Source organism: Pseudonaja textilis, chromosome 1 (assembly GCF_049901715.1).
Source record: "Pseudonaja textilis isolate UNSWEBS1 chromosome 1, rPseTex1.2, whole genome shotgun sequence".
Taxonomy (NCBI): Eukaryota; Metazoa; Chordata; class Lepidosauria; order Squamata; family Elapidae; genus Pseudonaja; species Pseudonaja textilis.
Window position 1 is genome coordinate 132,865,381 of NC_141990.1, and position 15,990 is coordinate 132,881,370.

At 36.4% G+C, this 15,990-nt stretch overlaps 1 protein-coding gene across 2 annotated transcripts in view; it reads left to right on the forward strand.

Annotated features, from left to right (window-relative positions):
• The window catches only part of TAF1B (TATA-box binding protein associated factor, RNA polymerase I subunit B), a 45,323-nt gene that overhangs the window by 5,883 nt on the left and 23,450 nt on the right, over positions 1-15,990 (forward strand). The window contains exons 5-8 of one of the 2 annotated variants that reach the window (XM_087917084.1): positions 600-692; positions 3,438-3,576; positions 6,276-6,429; positions 7,174-7,273. In XM_087917084.1, the coding sequence (XP_087773210.1) occupies positions 600-692; positions 3,438-3,576; positions 6,276-6,429; positions 7,174-7,273 (486 nt within the window). The remainder of the gene's footprint in view (positions 1-599; positions 693-3,437; positions 3,577-6,275; positions 6,430-7,173; positions 7,274-15,990) is intronic. The other variant, XM_026695278.2, reaches the window with a different exon arrangement.

Consider the following 15,990-nt stretch of genomic DNA (forward strand, 5'->3'; position numbering starts at 1 on the left):
GGACACTGAAATAAACAGCCCCTGGTAGTAACCAGGCCCATGAATTGAACCCAGAAGCTAGCTGACAACCGGTGCTGTTCATGAAGCAGGGTTGATAGATAATCAGGACATGACATGTCCATTGCTGTCTGGGCCAGCTGGTTTTCAAGGGCAGCCCCATGTAGAGTAATCATTTTAGTGATGAAGTTGTTGAGAGATGATCGGGACAGGAGTAACTAAGGACCCCCCACTCAAGTATGTAAACCTTTTTAAATTCATGGGCTAATATTTATTCACCAAACTTGGAGATCACCTGTCTCATTTACAGAGTGACTCTGGGCAATAAAAATAAAAACAGAGATACTAATGCTTTAGGTAAGCTAATTACCCATCTATATTTTTAACCAATTTGAATTATTGAATGAGGAATATTGCAAACTAGCAATACTGTATATCCGCTTTTTTCTTTTTTATATTTTCCTTTTCCCCCTTCCTGTGTTAAAATATTAAAATCCATAGTTTAATATGAGTTCCACCATATAGATAACCTTGTCAAAATGGATGAATGAAAAAGCCTCCTTTATACTAATACTAATGAATAATATGCTGGTTCTTATCAGGATGAAGTTCTGTATAATTTTTGGAGACGATATCTTCACAAGAGCAAATATAGTGAGAAGCCTGTTGGTGATGTTACTGATGGTATTTCATCTGTAAGTATAATATTCAAGAGAAATAATAACTACCTTCTTTACACATACACATTTTATATAGCACTTATATAAGAGCTGTTGGTAGAGCAGTGATTAAAATGCAGTATTGCAGACTAAGACTGCCAGCAGTTCGGCAGTTTGAGTCTCACCAACTCAAGGTTGCATACTTCTGAGGTCAGTAAAATGAGGACCCTGATTGTTGCGGGCAAGAGGCTGACTCTGTAAACTGCTTAGTGAGGGCTGTAAAGCACTATGAAGCAGTATGTAAGTCTAATTGCTATTGCTAAGTGCTATTGGTATATAAACACATTACACCCAAAGCTTAAATTACAAATCACACTTGCCTTGCAGTTCCTTGAAAAAGTATATTTGCTACTATTTTTAACAAAATAAGCTAATGTGGTAAATTTTGACAATTCTTAAATATTCTGGTTTTTAGAACATTTTCCTAAGACTTATAATAGTTAAAATGTGTGTTCCCAAAAGGTAGCTACTACTTCAGTGTAGCAATGATTGTGATTTCTCAAGTATTGACAGGATGATTGTGATTTCTCAAGTATTTCCAGGTATTAAAGCACAACGTTTTGTGTACATCATCCAATGTAATTCGTGGGCGGCTTGAAGTCCATGAAAACTTACATTGCTACATAGTTTATCATCTTTTAAGATTCCACAGTGCTTGGTGTTGCTTTTTAAATATATTGGTACTTCCGTGATGAAAAGTACAATGATAAGGTAGTCCTCAATTACCACTTGTTCAGCAACTGAAACTGTGACGTTACTGAGTGTGTGGGGACTTATAACCACTCCTCAAAGTTCTGGCTGTTCCAGCACCCTTGTGTTCATGTGATCGTGATCCAGATGCTTGGAATCAACTTACACTTAAATGATGATTGCAGTGTCCTGCAGTTACATGATTTGCATTTTTGTGACCTTTGCCAGCTTCCCATGAACAAAGCCAATGGGAAACTGGCAGGAAAGTCACAAGTAAATCGCTTCCCTTGCTTTTCCTCCTGAGGAGAACCTCAGGAAGCTTGCACTCTATAGCATGTGCCCACCCACCTACACTTTGTAGCATACACACTCTCACACTTGTGTGATGCAGCCCCCCTCCTGTGCTTATTCACACAGATGCACAGCAACCCTTCCCATGCTGAACTTTATCATTAACCTTCTGGGAAAGTTGGCAGAGAATTTTACAAATGATCATTTTGCAAATGATCACGTGATCACAGTGTACTTGGCAACCAGTTGTAAATGCAGAGAGGCTGCCAAGCACCCAAAATGCAGTCACATTATTGGGGGGAGGGCAACACAATGCTTTACGACATCTGGGAGTGCTTTATGATCATAAAGCAGCCGGTCCATGGCTAGTACAACTGGTTATTATCTTGACTGGTTATAAGTGAGTGACTACCTGTAGATGGGAAGAGTACCGCCATGGAAGAGTATACACGCTCTTAACTGTAATTCAGTAATTCAAGCATAGATTATATATAAATGCTTGTAATTGCGACTCCGTGAGAGTGCAAATAGTCCTTGCTTACGATTCATTTAGCCACTCTTGGAAGTTACAACATTGTTGAAATTTACAACCTTCAAAATCACATGATCACCATTAGAGTCAGTATGTAATGTCCTGTGCCTGATCCTTGTTTTTTTTTTCTTCCTTTTCTCCCTTTCAAAGCAGCAAACTTGGAGAAAAGGATTGCAGAAAAGTAAGCTGTTTGCTCTTCTCAAAAGCAGTACAATTCAGCCAGTAGCCTGGGACTGGGAACCATGGGCAAACTATGCAAACAGCTTACATTACTCTCTTGAAATCCCTTTGTCTCTAATCTCTCTGCTCTGTAGAACCATTTCTCTAGACAATCTCTGTTTTGCCTGATAGACATACACACACACACCCAGGGTAGAGAAATTGGAGAGAAAAGGAAGAAATTTCAAGAGACTAAGATGTTTCTTCTACACATGAAAATTGTGCTGGCAGTGAGAAAGTTAGGCGAAAGAGAGAAATCGGTTGCTTTTTTTCCTCTCACTGCCATCCAGAGCAGAGAGATTGGAAACCAAGGTATTTCAAGAGAATAAGAGGCTATTTGTGATGTACAAGACAATAAACAGGCACTGGAGCATTCCAAAAGGTGGGGAGGCAAACAAAAGCGGAAGATGTGAAACCGACTAGTCTTGTCTCCTTCCATCCAAAAGCACAATGGCAAGTCACATGATTTCCTACTTAGTGATGACTTTGCTTAGTGACAGTTGCTGGTCCCAATTAGGGTCGTTAAGCAAGGACTACCTGTATTGACATGAGCAAAGAAAACAATGTGTCTTTTTTTTTAGTCTTGTATCTACTATGAATCAGTTGGTATAAATGTAAAGGTGTCTTGAATTATCTACAACTAATTTACACTTTCTATGTATTTAAATGTTAATTCCATTTTTTTTCATATCTTTTTTTTCCCTAAAAAATGTAGTTTTGGTTGAATTGTTGATAGTACATTTTTGTTGTTTTGTTTTATTTCTACTTGCATCTTGTAAGAAAATCAGTAAAAAGCAAGCAACTCATTGACAGGTTTAGTTTTTATAGAAATCATTTTGCATTAACTGAGCAAAATGCTCCCTTTCTAAAAATATGTTCTGTTTGGTATCTTGCTGAGCAGATTAGTAAGGGTTGATTTAATAAGAGAGAATCCCCTTAAATTCTGGATTAACATTATTATTATTATTATTCAACTATTTTTTAAACAGCACACAGACACTGAAACAGAAGTTGAAAGTACTAATTCGATTAACTTGACTTGTTCAACAAGTGATATAGAAGATGTGATATCAGAATTTAGCACTGCCGCTGCTTCTTCTGTTAGTAAAGCATCAGGTAAGAGCAAATGTACCTTATTTAGTTCTTTGTGTAGTTACTTAAGATATGAAAATATATTTCTATTTGATTACTTTGGAGATTTAAGCATACAATCTTCATGTCTGTGTAGAAAAATTGTAGAAAACATGGTCTAAGAATTAACCCTAAGAATAATGGAGGAATAAACCATTATACAGAAACAATTTTTGATTGCCAGACTGGGAATTTCTGTACATTGCAGAAGTCATCTTGAGCAGTATTTCCCACTTAGAACTCTCTCAGTAGATAGGTACACAAAGAAATCTATCTAGAAATGAAGGATGATGTATTCCAACCCATTTGGAAGGCACATGAGTACTGCTTGATCAAGTCAGTTTTGTGGCTCATCTAGTGCTAAAGCAAATACCAGGGAGAAGATTGAATCATAGGTTTTATAGGTCATGCTGCCACCTGAAGGTGTAGTCTATTACACTGCCACCAGCTGCCCCAAAGTGTGTGTTTTTTCTTGAAGGTTCATTTAATATGCATTGATAAATTATGCAGGCGGTCCGATAGGATTAACAAACAGTAGTATAAAAATACATGTACACTGTCCAATTATTACTGTAGAAGTTTTAACAATATGAAGACCATCAACACTATGTAATCTTTCTTTTTACTCTGTACGTTGAATAAATTAAAATCTAGGTCTAAAAGTAAATCTATATGGGTAAATATAATGCAGAGAAAATTAAATCTGAATCCTCAAGTTTTAAGGAGTTTCATCTTTCTAACATCGTTCTTGTGGTTGGGGGATTTCTCTATTAATTAGGTATTATGGGATCTTGGAGTTTTAAAATGTTTATAAAACTATTAACAAAAAGGGCAAGTTGAAATTTTCCACTTGATGCAGGTACGTAGACATTGGGAAGCATATTAAATTTGGATTGTCAAGACGTAAGTTATGTTGAATTAAATTTAGTGCTGACTGTCTAAATCTGTTTTACATGATCTAGAACAAATAAAATGAAAGATTGCTAGTGTGCTGTTTTTAATATGGCTACAAATAGAGCACAAAGAATTGCATTTTGGACTTAATCTGGAGTTAGTGATAGAATTTATATCAGCGATGTTTTTAAGACACAGCCTGTATGTAAAAAAAGACAGAATAGATCACTGAAAAGATCAACTGAGCGTCATAGCTTTTATTTTGTGAGTCATATATGTGTCATACCCAAAACTATTATTGTTCCTTCTAGTTTTTAGAAGCCATGATCTAGAGCAGAGGTGTCAAACTGGTGGCCCACTGGCCAGATGCATCATATACAGGCTACACCCAGCCTAGCTCTGCGAATGGGAAAAATGTTGTGAAACGTCATGCAACAGCAACGTAATGCAGCGAGTTTGACACCTGTGATCTAGAGAATATTTTCTTAGTAACTATATTCAGTCTAAACAAAGGGACTTTATCTTTAAAGAGACAGTAAAGGCAGCTTGATACTGAGTGTGGTAGAATGCTATTTTTAATGGATTTAATTGAATACATACATTGAAAATAAAACATGATCAATACGAAATATGAATAGCTTGCAATCTTCATTGCTAGATTTTGGAAAAGATGGGAAACTATAGTATAATCCCCTTGAGATTTTGTAATGTTTCTAGGTAAGATACTGGTAGCTCTTAATTTATTATGTTTGTGTCATGCCTTTCATTCAAAAGCATATGTTTCCTCCTCCTGTTTTTTACCTCCCCTCCCGCCCAACACTGTCAGGTACTTTGAATTGTTAAGTAATCCATTGATTCCATGGTTGAAGATGGAGTAGAATGTGGGTCTCCCCACGCTTAGTCTTATTAATGACTGAATTGTGATGGTTCTCAGTGTACATGCTATCAAAAACATAAAATATATGTTTAAACTATTTATGGTAGAAGTTAAATGTATACATCAAAAAATCATGAGCCTTTGTAGCTAACTTGTTAGGTTAGACAATAGGATACCTTCCAGATGTTTTGAACTAAAATTCCATTATTTCTGATCTTGGATGAGGTAGCATTTCCTTCTCAAGACTGATGTGCTATCTGGAAGTTGTCTTTGATACTCAGCACACTCTTTCTATATGTAAATTAGTTCATATATGCATGTTATAATTCGTATATTTATTATAAAAGCTGTGGACAGGTATAATTTTGACACGTTATACATTATTTGTGTGATTTGTGTCCTGTTGATTGACTGTCCAAAAGATCTCTGCAATTTCAAGTAGGAGTTCCTAAGGTGGAACAGATGCTAATTTTACAGTACCTTTTACACTGTGGGTGCAGACTCAAGAAAGAATGACTGCTTTTCCTCCTACTGATCTTGTGGTTGAATGCTCATATTTCATTAATGAAATATTACCTCTGGTGTATGTATATTAAATGATTATTTGTAGCTGTAGCTATTTTTATTTTTGAGAAAAAATACTTCTGTTCCTTACTTTTAACTGTATAAATTAGTTTAGTTGGTAATATGCAAACTGTGCTTCAAGTGAAGCCATGTAGGCTTAATTATTTGTGTCAAACTTTAAATATTATGTATGCCCCTTTGCTATCCTCCAGCAAGGCTGGAAAATTAAACCAGTGGAGGGATGCTAATGTGCTCTTTTTAGAACAGGCATGGTTTGTTATTTCTGCAGCTTTTTTCAATCTGGATTGAAGTGTACTGTAGAAAGATTAACTTTCTTTACCTTATGGAACTCTTTCTGTAGCAAAGTCTGGCTGGTCTGGATCAGTGGATGGCAGTTTATATTTACAGAAAAGAAAGAAAGGGGACCTGAGCTTGTCCATGCCACTGACTCTGGCTTTCTGTTCTCTGGCATTACTATGGCTGAGGGAATCCATTACATTATCAGATCTTTTAAGGTAAGAAAAATAATGTCTAATAAATATTTGGGTTATAATCCTACTTTTACTTCTGCATAGAATTTACAGTGTTATACATCAGATAGAAAAAATTATCATTAGTTACACCGAGTAAAACATGACAGTTTTTTATTCAGCTGTGAATTAGTAGCTTTACAGTACATACTTAAAATATTCATTGACTGCCTGTTTAATTTCCAGGATCAATTACAGGATGTCAAACTGGGGGCCCATGGGCCAGATGCGTCACACGCAGGCCATGCCCACCCCAGCTCCACGAATGGGAAAAACATCGCAAAACATCACATGTTGGCAATGTGATGCGGCGAGTTTGACACCCGTGGATTACAATGACATATATGTGGTAGTCAATACAAATAGTTTGAACTAGTACTGGTCATTAATTGTATACCCAAAGCAGGACAAAAGTGTCTTAATTATCTTTAAAAAGGGGTCATTGAACAAATTGAACTAGTTCACATTTCTGCACTAGTCTGTCTCCAAATACTCAGTCCATGCTACCTAAAACATGCCTATGTTGGCATGTAGACTTGTCTCAGCTACTAGAATGCAGCCAGAAAGACTAACCCTGATAAGTTAAGATACTTTAATATAATATTTAGCATGAATTAGGGGATGTCAGAAATGAGCACATCTTTTAAAAAGTTTATAATTAACATTTATTCTGTGTTATGAACCAAACTGTAATTCATGTATTGATTTATTTTAATCTCCTTAACCCAGGTTGGCAATGGATGATCACATTCCTTATTTGAATGCTTTTAAAGAGTTCCCAGAGGAGATGAAGATGTATGGAGCTGACTTTAAGATCTTTTGTGTGCAGGTGACTTACTGATATGTAATACATGAATATTTGTTAGGACTACTGCATTTTGGATTCAGTTTCTAGGTGCATTTCAGAGTGCACATATTAAAATAGCTGATTTGAGATTGAATTAAAAGTGCTGCACTGTCATGTTTTTACGGGTTAGGTGAAGAGCCATGGTGGCACAGTGGTTAGAATGCAGTATTGCAAGCTAACTCTGCCCACAGCCTGGAGTTCGATCCTGACCAGCTCAAGATTGACTCAGTCTTCCATTCTTCCGAGGCCGGTAGAATGAGGACCCAGATTGTTGGGGGAAATAGGCTGACATTTTAAACGTCTCAGAGAGTGATGAAAAGGACTATGAAGAGGTATATAAGTCTGAATGCTATTGCTATTTAGGCACTTGGCAATTGGGATTTATTTACAGCCATTTGCAATGCCCCACAGTCACATGAGCATGATTTATGATAGTTTTGCTGGAAGCAGCCATTTATTTCTGGTTCTGCAAAAAACAGCCTTTAGCAAACAATGGGTTCGTTTAATGACCGTGGCATTCATTTTATGACCACCATAAAAAGGTCATAAAATTCAGTCTAGTCATTTGATCACCCTCTTTACAACTATCACAACTGGTCATGCGGTTTTGTTAACAATGATAATCTTTCAGTGTTCTTCTATGTGAATTATTTGTATTAGGTTTTTATATATCCGACTATTATTATTACTGGTTATATAACAGAATAACAGAGTTAGAAGGACTTTGAAGGTCTTCTAGTAGTCCAACTGCCTGCTCAAGCAGGAAACCCTATACCATTTCAGACAAATGGCTGTCAAATCTCTTCTTAAAAACTTCCTGTGAAGGAACACCACAATTTCTGAAGTCAAGTCATTCCCACTGGTTAATTGTTCTAAAGAAATTTCTCCTTAGTTCTAGGTTGATTTTTTCCTTGATTATTTATCATCCATTGTTTCTTGTCCTGTCTTCTGGTGCTTTGGAAAATAGGTTGACCCCCTCTTCTTTGTGGCAGCCCCTCAAATATTGGGACATTGCTATCATATCACTCCTAGTCCTTCTTTTCATTAGACTAGACATAGCCAATACCTGTAACCATTCTTTGTGTGTTTTAGCCTCCAGTCCTCTAATCATCCTTGTTGCTCTTCTCTGCACTCTTTCCAGAGTCTTAACATCTTTTTTATATTGTGGTGACCAAAACTGGATGCAATATTCTATTCTATTCTGTGGTCTTATCAATACATTATAAAGTGGTACTAACACTTCACATGATCTTGATTCTATCTCAGTGTTAATGAGGCCTAGGATTGGCTTTCTTGGTGGCTACAGCTCACTGCTGGCTCATATTGAAGTGATTTTGTGTACTTGAACTCCTAGATCCTTCTTGCAGTTTCTTCTGATGAGTCAGGTATCTATAAATCAGTATGTGTTGTAATTTATATACTGAAAACAAGACAGGAGAAAAAAAATTATATTTTACCACAAAGAAGATTTATTATGAAATCTAGGCATCAAAATCAAATTTGCATCATAATCTTTTAAGGAGAAGGAAACGCATCCAATGAATGCAATAGAACCTTGCCAGGCTGAAGGATCTTAAATTGCAAATAATACAGAAAGTAATCCAAACCAAGTGATTAAGGTCAAGCCTAGTATCCCTAAACACTACTTTGCAAGTTGAAACTTGGAAGTGGATGTAGTTCTCAGTCACTTCACTCATAAGCCAACTGTAAAAATTCTTTCTGTGATCTACTCGTGAGGAGCAGCTCTCCAGAATAACATGAATAATCTCAATTATCTCTCCTTTGTTCTGGAGAGATTACACCAACTTGGATCCAGCGTCCAGTGGCTATTCCATTTGCAAAACTGTATGACTAACTAACAAAAGCCACCAAAGCAAAGGTGGCACAGTGGTTAGAAAGCAGGCTATCCTGACTGGCTCAAGGTTGACTCAGCCTTCCATCCTTCCGAGGTCAGTAAAATGTGGAGTCAGATTTTTGAGGACAATAGGCTGACTCTGTAAACTGCCAAGAGAGGGCTGTAAAAGCACTATGAGACGGTATATAAGTCTTAAATGCTATTGCCAAGTGCTATTCTCTTGCCATGGCACATACAAGAAGTCAGTTCATTCAAACTTGGTTCATGTGTTTTTTGTAAAACTACAGGTAGTCTTTTTTTCAGTTGAGCCTGGCAACTCAAGTCGTTAAGCAAAGCAGTCATTAAATGAAATTGTCACTGCACTCATGATCTCACTTCAGCTTTGCTCTATAGGTTATCCTCAATTTATGACCATTCCTTTAGCAATTATCTGAAGTACTAAAAAAAAAAAAGACTTGCGATCGGTCCTCACAGACTGTTGCAGTATCCTCACAATAACATGATTATGATGCAACATCCTGGGGTTACACGATTGCCATTTGCAACTTTCCCAGCCAGTTTTCAATAAGCAAAATCAATGGGGAAGCCAACAGGAAAGGTTGCAAATCATGATCACATTATGTCTTCTATAACAACTGCAAAAAAGTTTGTAGAATGGAATGCCACACTGCTTAATGTTGAATTTTCCAGTCCTAGTTGTGGTTGTAAGGTGACTACTTTATACAGACCTTTGAAGTTTGTAAATTCAAGGATTGGTCAAACTGTTTCATTTCCAAAAGGTTACTAAACGAGGCAGATGCTTAACAGGGACTTTATGTACAACATTCTGCCCATCAATCCTTCTAGAAAATGATTAGCTGTGCCTGTACAGACTATATTTAGTTTCCATCCACATTTCTTGGTTTATTCTTTGTCTTCCAATAAAGCACCATCTTATTTATATTTTTATAAGAATTCTGTAGCTGGCTCAGCCTTCTATGCTTCTTCCCTGCGTATCAGAATCATTTTCTGTCACAGGTCCTTACGCTTACTTTCTCAAATTGAGTTTTGAGAAAAAAGAATTGTTTGAAAATTAAAAGAAAACACCCCCCCCCCCCAAAAAAAGATGACTCTTTATCACAAACTTGTTTCACCCCTTCCAAAATTGAATCTCCCTGCCCAATGAAAGCCTCTTGAGAAAATTGTTAAGACCCTCCCTCTCCATTGAAAGTTTGCCTGCCTGCTTCTCTCTCTCTCTCTCTCTCTCTCTCTCTCTCTCTCTCTCTCTCTCTCTCTCTTATCTATCTATCTATTTCTATCTCTATATCTCTATATCTATCTATCATCTTATATAGTTGCTGATCTCATCAGAAGTGACTTTTAGGGCATGGATGAGATGGTACACCCTTTCTGGGGCAAGCTCCAGCTTTGGCACTCTGTAGCTCCAAAGGTTCATTGAGCTGTTTTTCCCATAGTATTTGACATTCCACTGGGACTTCAAACCTGACATTGACCCCTGGCAGTTTGTGTGTGTGTGTGTTTGTATGTGTATATTGATTTGTTACTTTTTAAAAAAGTAATTCTTAATGTGTTATAACCTATCTAGAGTCTTTTGATTTTGATGGGCTATAAAAATGGCCCAATCATAGGCCTGTATTAAAGTCCAGCTTGCCAGGATCTAGCTGAGTTTTTTCCAAGTACCTTCCTCCTGGTCCAAGCCAATAGCATTTAGCAAGTTGGTCAATAGAGCATGATTGCCAGCTCAATGTGTGGTGGCTATATGGAGATAAACAGGATGTTCCAGATGCAGGTGTTTGTCATTTTAAATGTTGAAAACTTCTCTCTAACATGACATACTGTGCTCATTTTAATGAGGTGCTTATGCATTTTGGGACAGGTCTACATTTTGTCCAGTGCTATTTTCTTGTAATGCCTATAGCAAGATCAAATGATCCGAATTCTGTTTTTTCTCCTTTCATGCCATTTAATAACTTTCTCATCAGTCCAGTTAATATTTTGGAACTTGAAGCACTTTTTCATATGCATTTTCAAAATTTCTACTGTTATATTTAAGAAATACAGACCAGTACTGAAAGGAAAGACCCTTCATCTTCAAATATTAATAATCATGAAATCAGAAGGTGGGCAGGTAGCATTTTATAGTCTCTCTCTTGAAACAACTTCAAAAATGACAGTAAGCAAGGGTGAGGCTCTTTAAAAAGAGCTGAGGAGGAAGTTCACTTCTGACATTTATTTTAATCAGGTTTATCATTGGAATCTGCTGTTGTGTAACAGAAACTCTTGCTTGTCCTTACCTGTTGAAGCATTGCTTAATAGAGAAGGAAAATGGGTTGACTGAGACAAGTGTCCTTTAATATCCATCTTTGTGTCTTTGAGGGAGTGACACTACATTCTTACCTTAAACTGTTGTGGCTTTATAGGCTTCCCAATTATATTTGCTAGTTAAATAATGTTAATCCGAGCATTGGTGTGTTTTTTTTTGAAAATTTTATTGATTTTTGAAAACAAACATAAACAAACAAAACATAAAACATAAAAACATAAAACATCTTTTTTGAAAGCAGCATAATCCTGGGTTACATCTCTTCGTACAGACACAAATTCAAGTTCATGCTCATTTTTATGTTCCATTCCATATCTTATTACTAATTCTACATTTTCAATATAGCTTCTCCCCTCTTTTAACTTTCTTAATTTTATTTTATTTATTTCATCTCAATTCAAATCATTGTACTTATATTCTTTGTCCTGTTTCAACTGTCTACTATCTTTTCTCATTAAACAAAATTTCTCCTGTAATCACTGATTGGAGTATGACGCCTTTATGTCTTTCCCCTAAAATTATAACACTTAGTATAACACATAACTTCCGTTCGGATTCTGCTTGGTACTTTCTAAAACTACACACTGTATTTTTAAAAAAGAAAAAATTAAAAATGTATAATATAATTAAAACAACAATCCATACCAATTCAATTCTATCATTAATATTAATATTCATTTAAATCTTAACGTTTTACACATTACTTTTCAGATAAATATCATACTTCTATGGGAACACTTATAAACTTTCCATAGTTAATTCCCCCCCACCTCACTTATATTTTATAAAACATTGAGTAATTAAAATGTTCCCGTTCCTTCCTAATTCAGTTCTCTCATCTATTTTATTTCATTTATTTTGTTCACAAAAGTTTCATTAAATTACATTGACTATTTTATCCCTCTTTTTAATCATATGTTGTTTCCAATTTTCTAACATTATTTCTATTACAAATATAACAATACCATCTTAGGTACCTTCACAGAATCCCTTTTTCAATTAGATTTTCACCCATTATCTCTAAATAGGTCCTTTTTCTTTATATCTTGCCTTTGTAACTTCTTTTCCTTTCTTTCTTCCCTCTCTTCTTCTCTCTCCCCTTTTTACCCCCATGTCTCTCCACCTCCATTTCCCTCTTCTGTATTCCCCTTTTCTGTTGCTTTCCAACATTATATGCACTTTGCAAATTATTTTTCCCTTTTTTGGCTGTTTTTTTTAAGTCTTTAAATTCTCCATTCTCTTTCCCCTTTTTCCCCTTTCTTCCCCAGATAGAGTTACTTGTTCATTAAATATGGCTTCTACTTTGTCCCAATCTTCTTGTTGCACAGTCTTTTCTTGTTGTATCTCGTAGCTGCGGATCGCCATTTCTAAGAATTGAAAAATGGAGCCAAAGGGGCCCTTCCCTTCTTGTATCTCTTCTTTATATTTTTAAAATTCCATTTTCAGTTCATCCAGAGATGATGCCATTATAGAATTTTTTAAACAACCACCCAATTGTTTTTAGTCATTGAAATATAATATCCAAAAATCCCAAAGTCACCAAGCAATCCAAATACACACAAGCTGTTTCTTTTTACACTTTCCTCTTTTTTCACTTTCTCTTCCTGGGGTTACTATTTAGTTACAAAGTTCCAGTTAAAATTTATGTTTTAGAAGTCTTATTGAGATTTTACTTTAGATTCTTTTGAAGTCCAGGCAGTCTCCTCCTTCCAAATCCTGCCCTTATTCTTTTCCTCTCCCTTCCTACTTATAGAAAAAAAGGATTTTTTAGTGTCCAGAAATCTTTGGCATTTAATTATATTTTCAGCTTAATTACCTATTGGTGCCAAAGCAGTTTTTTCTGATTTCTTATTCAGCTCTCTTCGTTGTCAATGTGAGGAAGGAGAGAGAAGGAAAAAAAAACTTTCCCTTTTCACTTTCTTTCGCTGCTTCTGACTCTTCTTTGGGAGCAATGTTATCTTGTATAAAATTTAAATTCCAGGGTACCTTAGTTGTTGCTTTTTATCCCGGTCAGCCAAAACTTTCACTTCTTATCTTCCTCCTGCACTTTCTTTTCCAGTTGAGTGCTTCTTTGAGGTGGCCATTTCTGGCCACTGCTCCTACCGCCTTCAGAAAAGGGAGTTTGACCAGCTGAGGAGGAGAGATGCGGCTTTCCTCGACCCTGCTGGCGATCTCTCCCTTCTTCACCACCTCTACGGGGTGGCTTAGCCCTGAAGCCAGCTGGCTCGGGGCACTCCAGAGGTGAGCCCAGGCAGAAACCGCGTACGATCGTGGATTCCTACCTGCCGCCGAAGCCCTGCAAACCGGAAGTTCTCGTTAATCCGAACATTGTTAATAGCAGTATATAGTGGCTGCCACTCTAAACATCCATGTGAATTACATATTTCCTCTGCTCACTAGAATTCATATGTAGTTGCAGTGGTAATTAAGAATTGTATGGCAGAACTGATGTCCCTGTAAGTACATCATTTATTTCCTAATGGTGCAGATTCCCTAAGCGGATCTGCATTTTGGATCGCAGAATTGAATTCAACAAAGAAGTTTAGCATGTGAGAGACACAGTGAGACTAAAATAGAGCAGTTGTATTTTCATAGTGTGAATTGGACTCTGGTAGACTTTTGATTGATGAAGCATACAAATTAGGATGTAACATCTGATCCAGATTAAAATAAGAATGGGTTAAAAGTGGGGAGAGAGAAGATTTAGCCATTAAAATTATCATGCCCAACACAACTGAATTGCTTTTAAGTTCAACATTTCCCCCCCAAATGCTGCTTTCTCTTGTTAAGCCTTGATCTATATGAATTATGTTTGTTTCTCCCACTGCCGTCTTCTCTTGTTTTTCTTCTTCTCCCTCCCTCTGAAGACAGTTCCATTTTGCTGGTGTTGCCAGGCCTGCTAATTTGTGACATTGAGAAAATTTTGAATGTTTTCCATTGTCACTGAGGTACTTCTGTAGTTCTTTGTACTATATATTGCTTATTCCTTGGAGTGATTCTGGATATTAAGCAGTTCTCCAAGTTAAGCAGTAGGTGTTTCACCCACACAGTTGTTCTTTGCTACCCTCAGTTGTCCTTTAATAATCCATGGCACGCCCTAAATTGTTATGTCATATGAGCACGTGCCTCCCAAGTCTTAGAAAATAAGGGTCTTCCCTTTCTTTCCTGATCTGTGTTTCTTAAATAATTTACATGCTCTGTATTTAGTGTCTTGAAAATCATCATATTGGAAGATGAAAAAACTACAGTAGTTTTCAATATTGAGCCAAATGTGACACAAAATTTAAAAATAATAATTTATTCACATGGTTTTGTCTGGCTTTGTGTGTGTGTGTGTGTGTGTGTGTGTGTGTTTATTTTCATCATATATAAAAAAGTGGGTGGATTCATCTTTGGAGTTTAGGTTATATAGGGAAGAAGATAGAATTGTTCTGCTAGCGAGTTTTGTTTTGCCAGCAGATGAATCACAGTGGATGCAACATGTCAGATGAGTAGTCTTTTTCAAAAATATTCACAGTCCCACCAAGGGAGGAATTAACTCCCGCGCCAATGGCCATAGCATATTATTGTGGTTTGTTTTGGTAGTTGTTATAAGTAGCATTGGTTTTTAGGAAGAAAGCAAATAAAAGCGAACTATAGAGACATGACATATAATAAGTCAATCAAAATAATTTCAAAATTGTCAGTATTCATTGTAAGGCATTTTGAAAGCATCGCTAATCACATTGACAGGGTAAGGCAATATTGGTGGTTTTTGTTTAGCCTTTTTATCAAATCAAAATAAAGATATAATTGTTTTTAATATAATGTAAGATCATGAAATACTATGGTATTCTTACACTCACTTATGTAGCACTCTTGGGTTCTTTTTTCTCAAGTACATTGTAGATGGTATGATAGGCTATTTTTGCAATAATTATATCTGCTCATTTCTCTTCTTCTACTGTCATTGCTAACGAACCACATTTGTGAAGCCTTACAAATATCCGCCAAACCTGTTTGACCAGATTAAATTGTATGACATGAAGAAATGTATACATACCAAACGTAGCTCTGACTGGCTATATTACAGTATTTTCTAAGTACTGAAGGTGGTGTCATAAAGCTCATTTTTTGCCTCTGCACAGTTTCCTTCCCCCCTTTTTTTTGGGGGGTGGAGGGAATACAACACTTCCAACCACTGCAGCATCCCCATGGTCACATGATCAACTGACATGGCAACTGACTCTATGATGATTGCGATGCCCGAAGGGTCATGTGATCCACTTTTGCAACCTTCTTACAAATAAAGTCAGTGGAGAAGGCAGGTTCACTTAATCGTGTTACTAACTTCACAACTGCAATGATTCATTTAACAACTCTGGCAAGGAAGATCGTAAAATGGGACAAAATTTATTTAAAATTTATTTATTTATTTATTTAATTTTTGGGCTCGGTTGTGGTCATAGGTCAGGGACTACCTGTACTTAAGTTACATTTTCCAACATATAGTAATTATGCTGATGAATGGAAAAAGAGAAT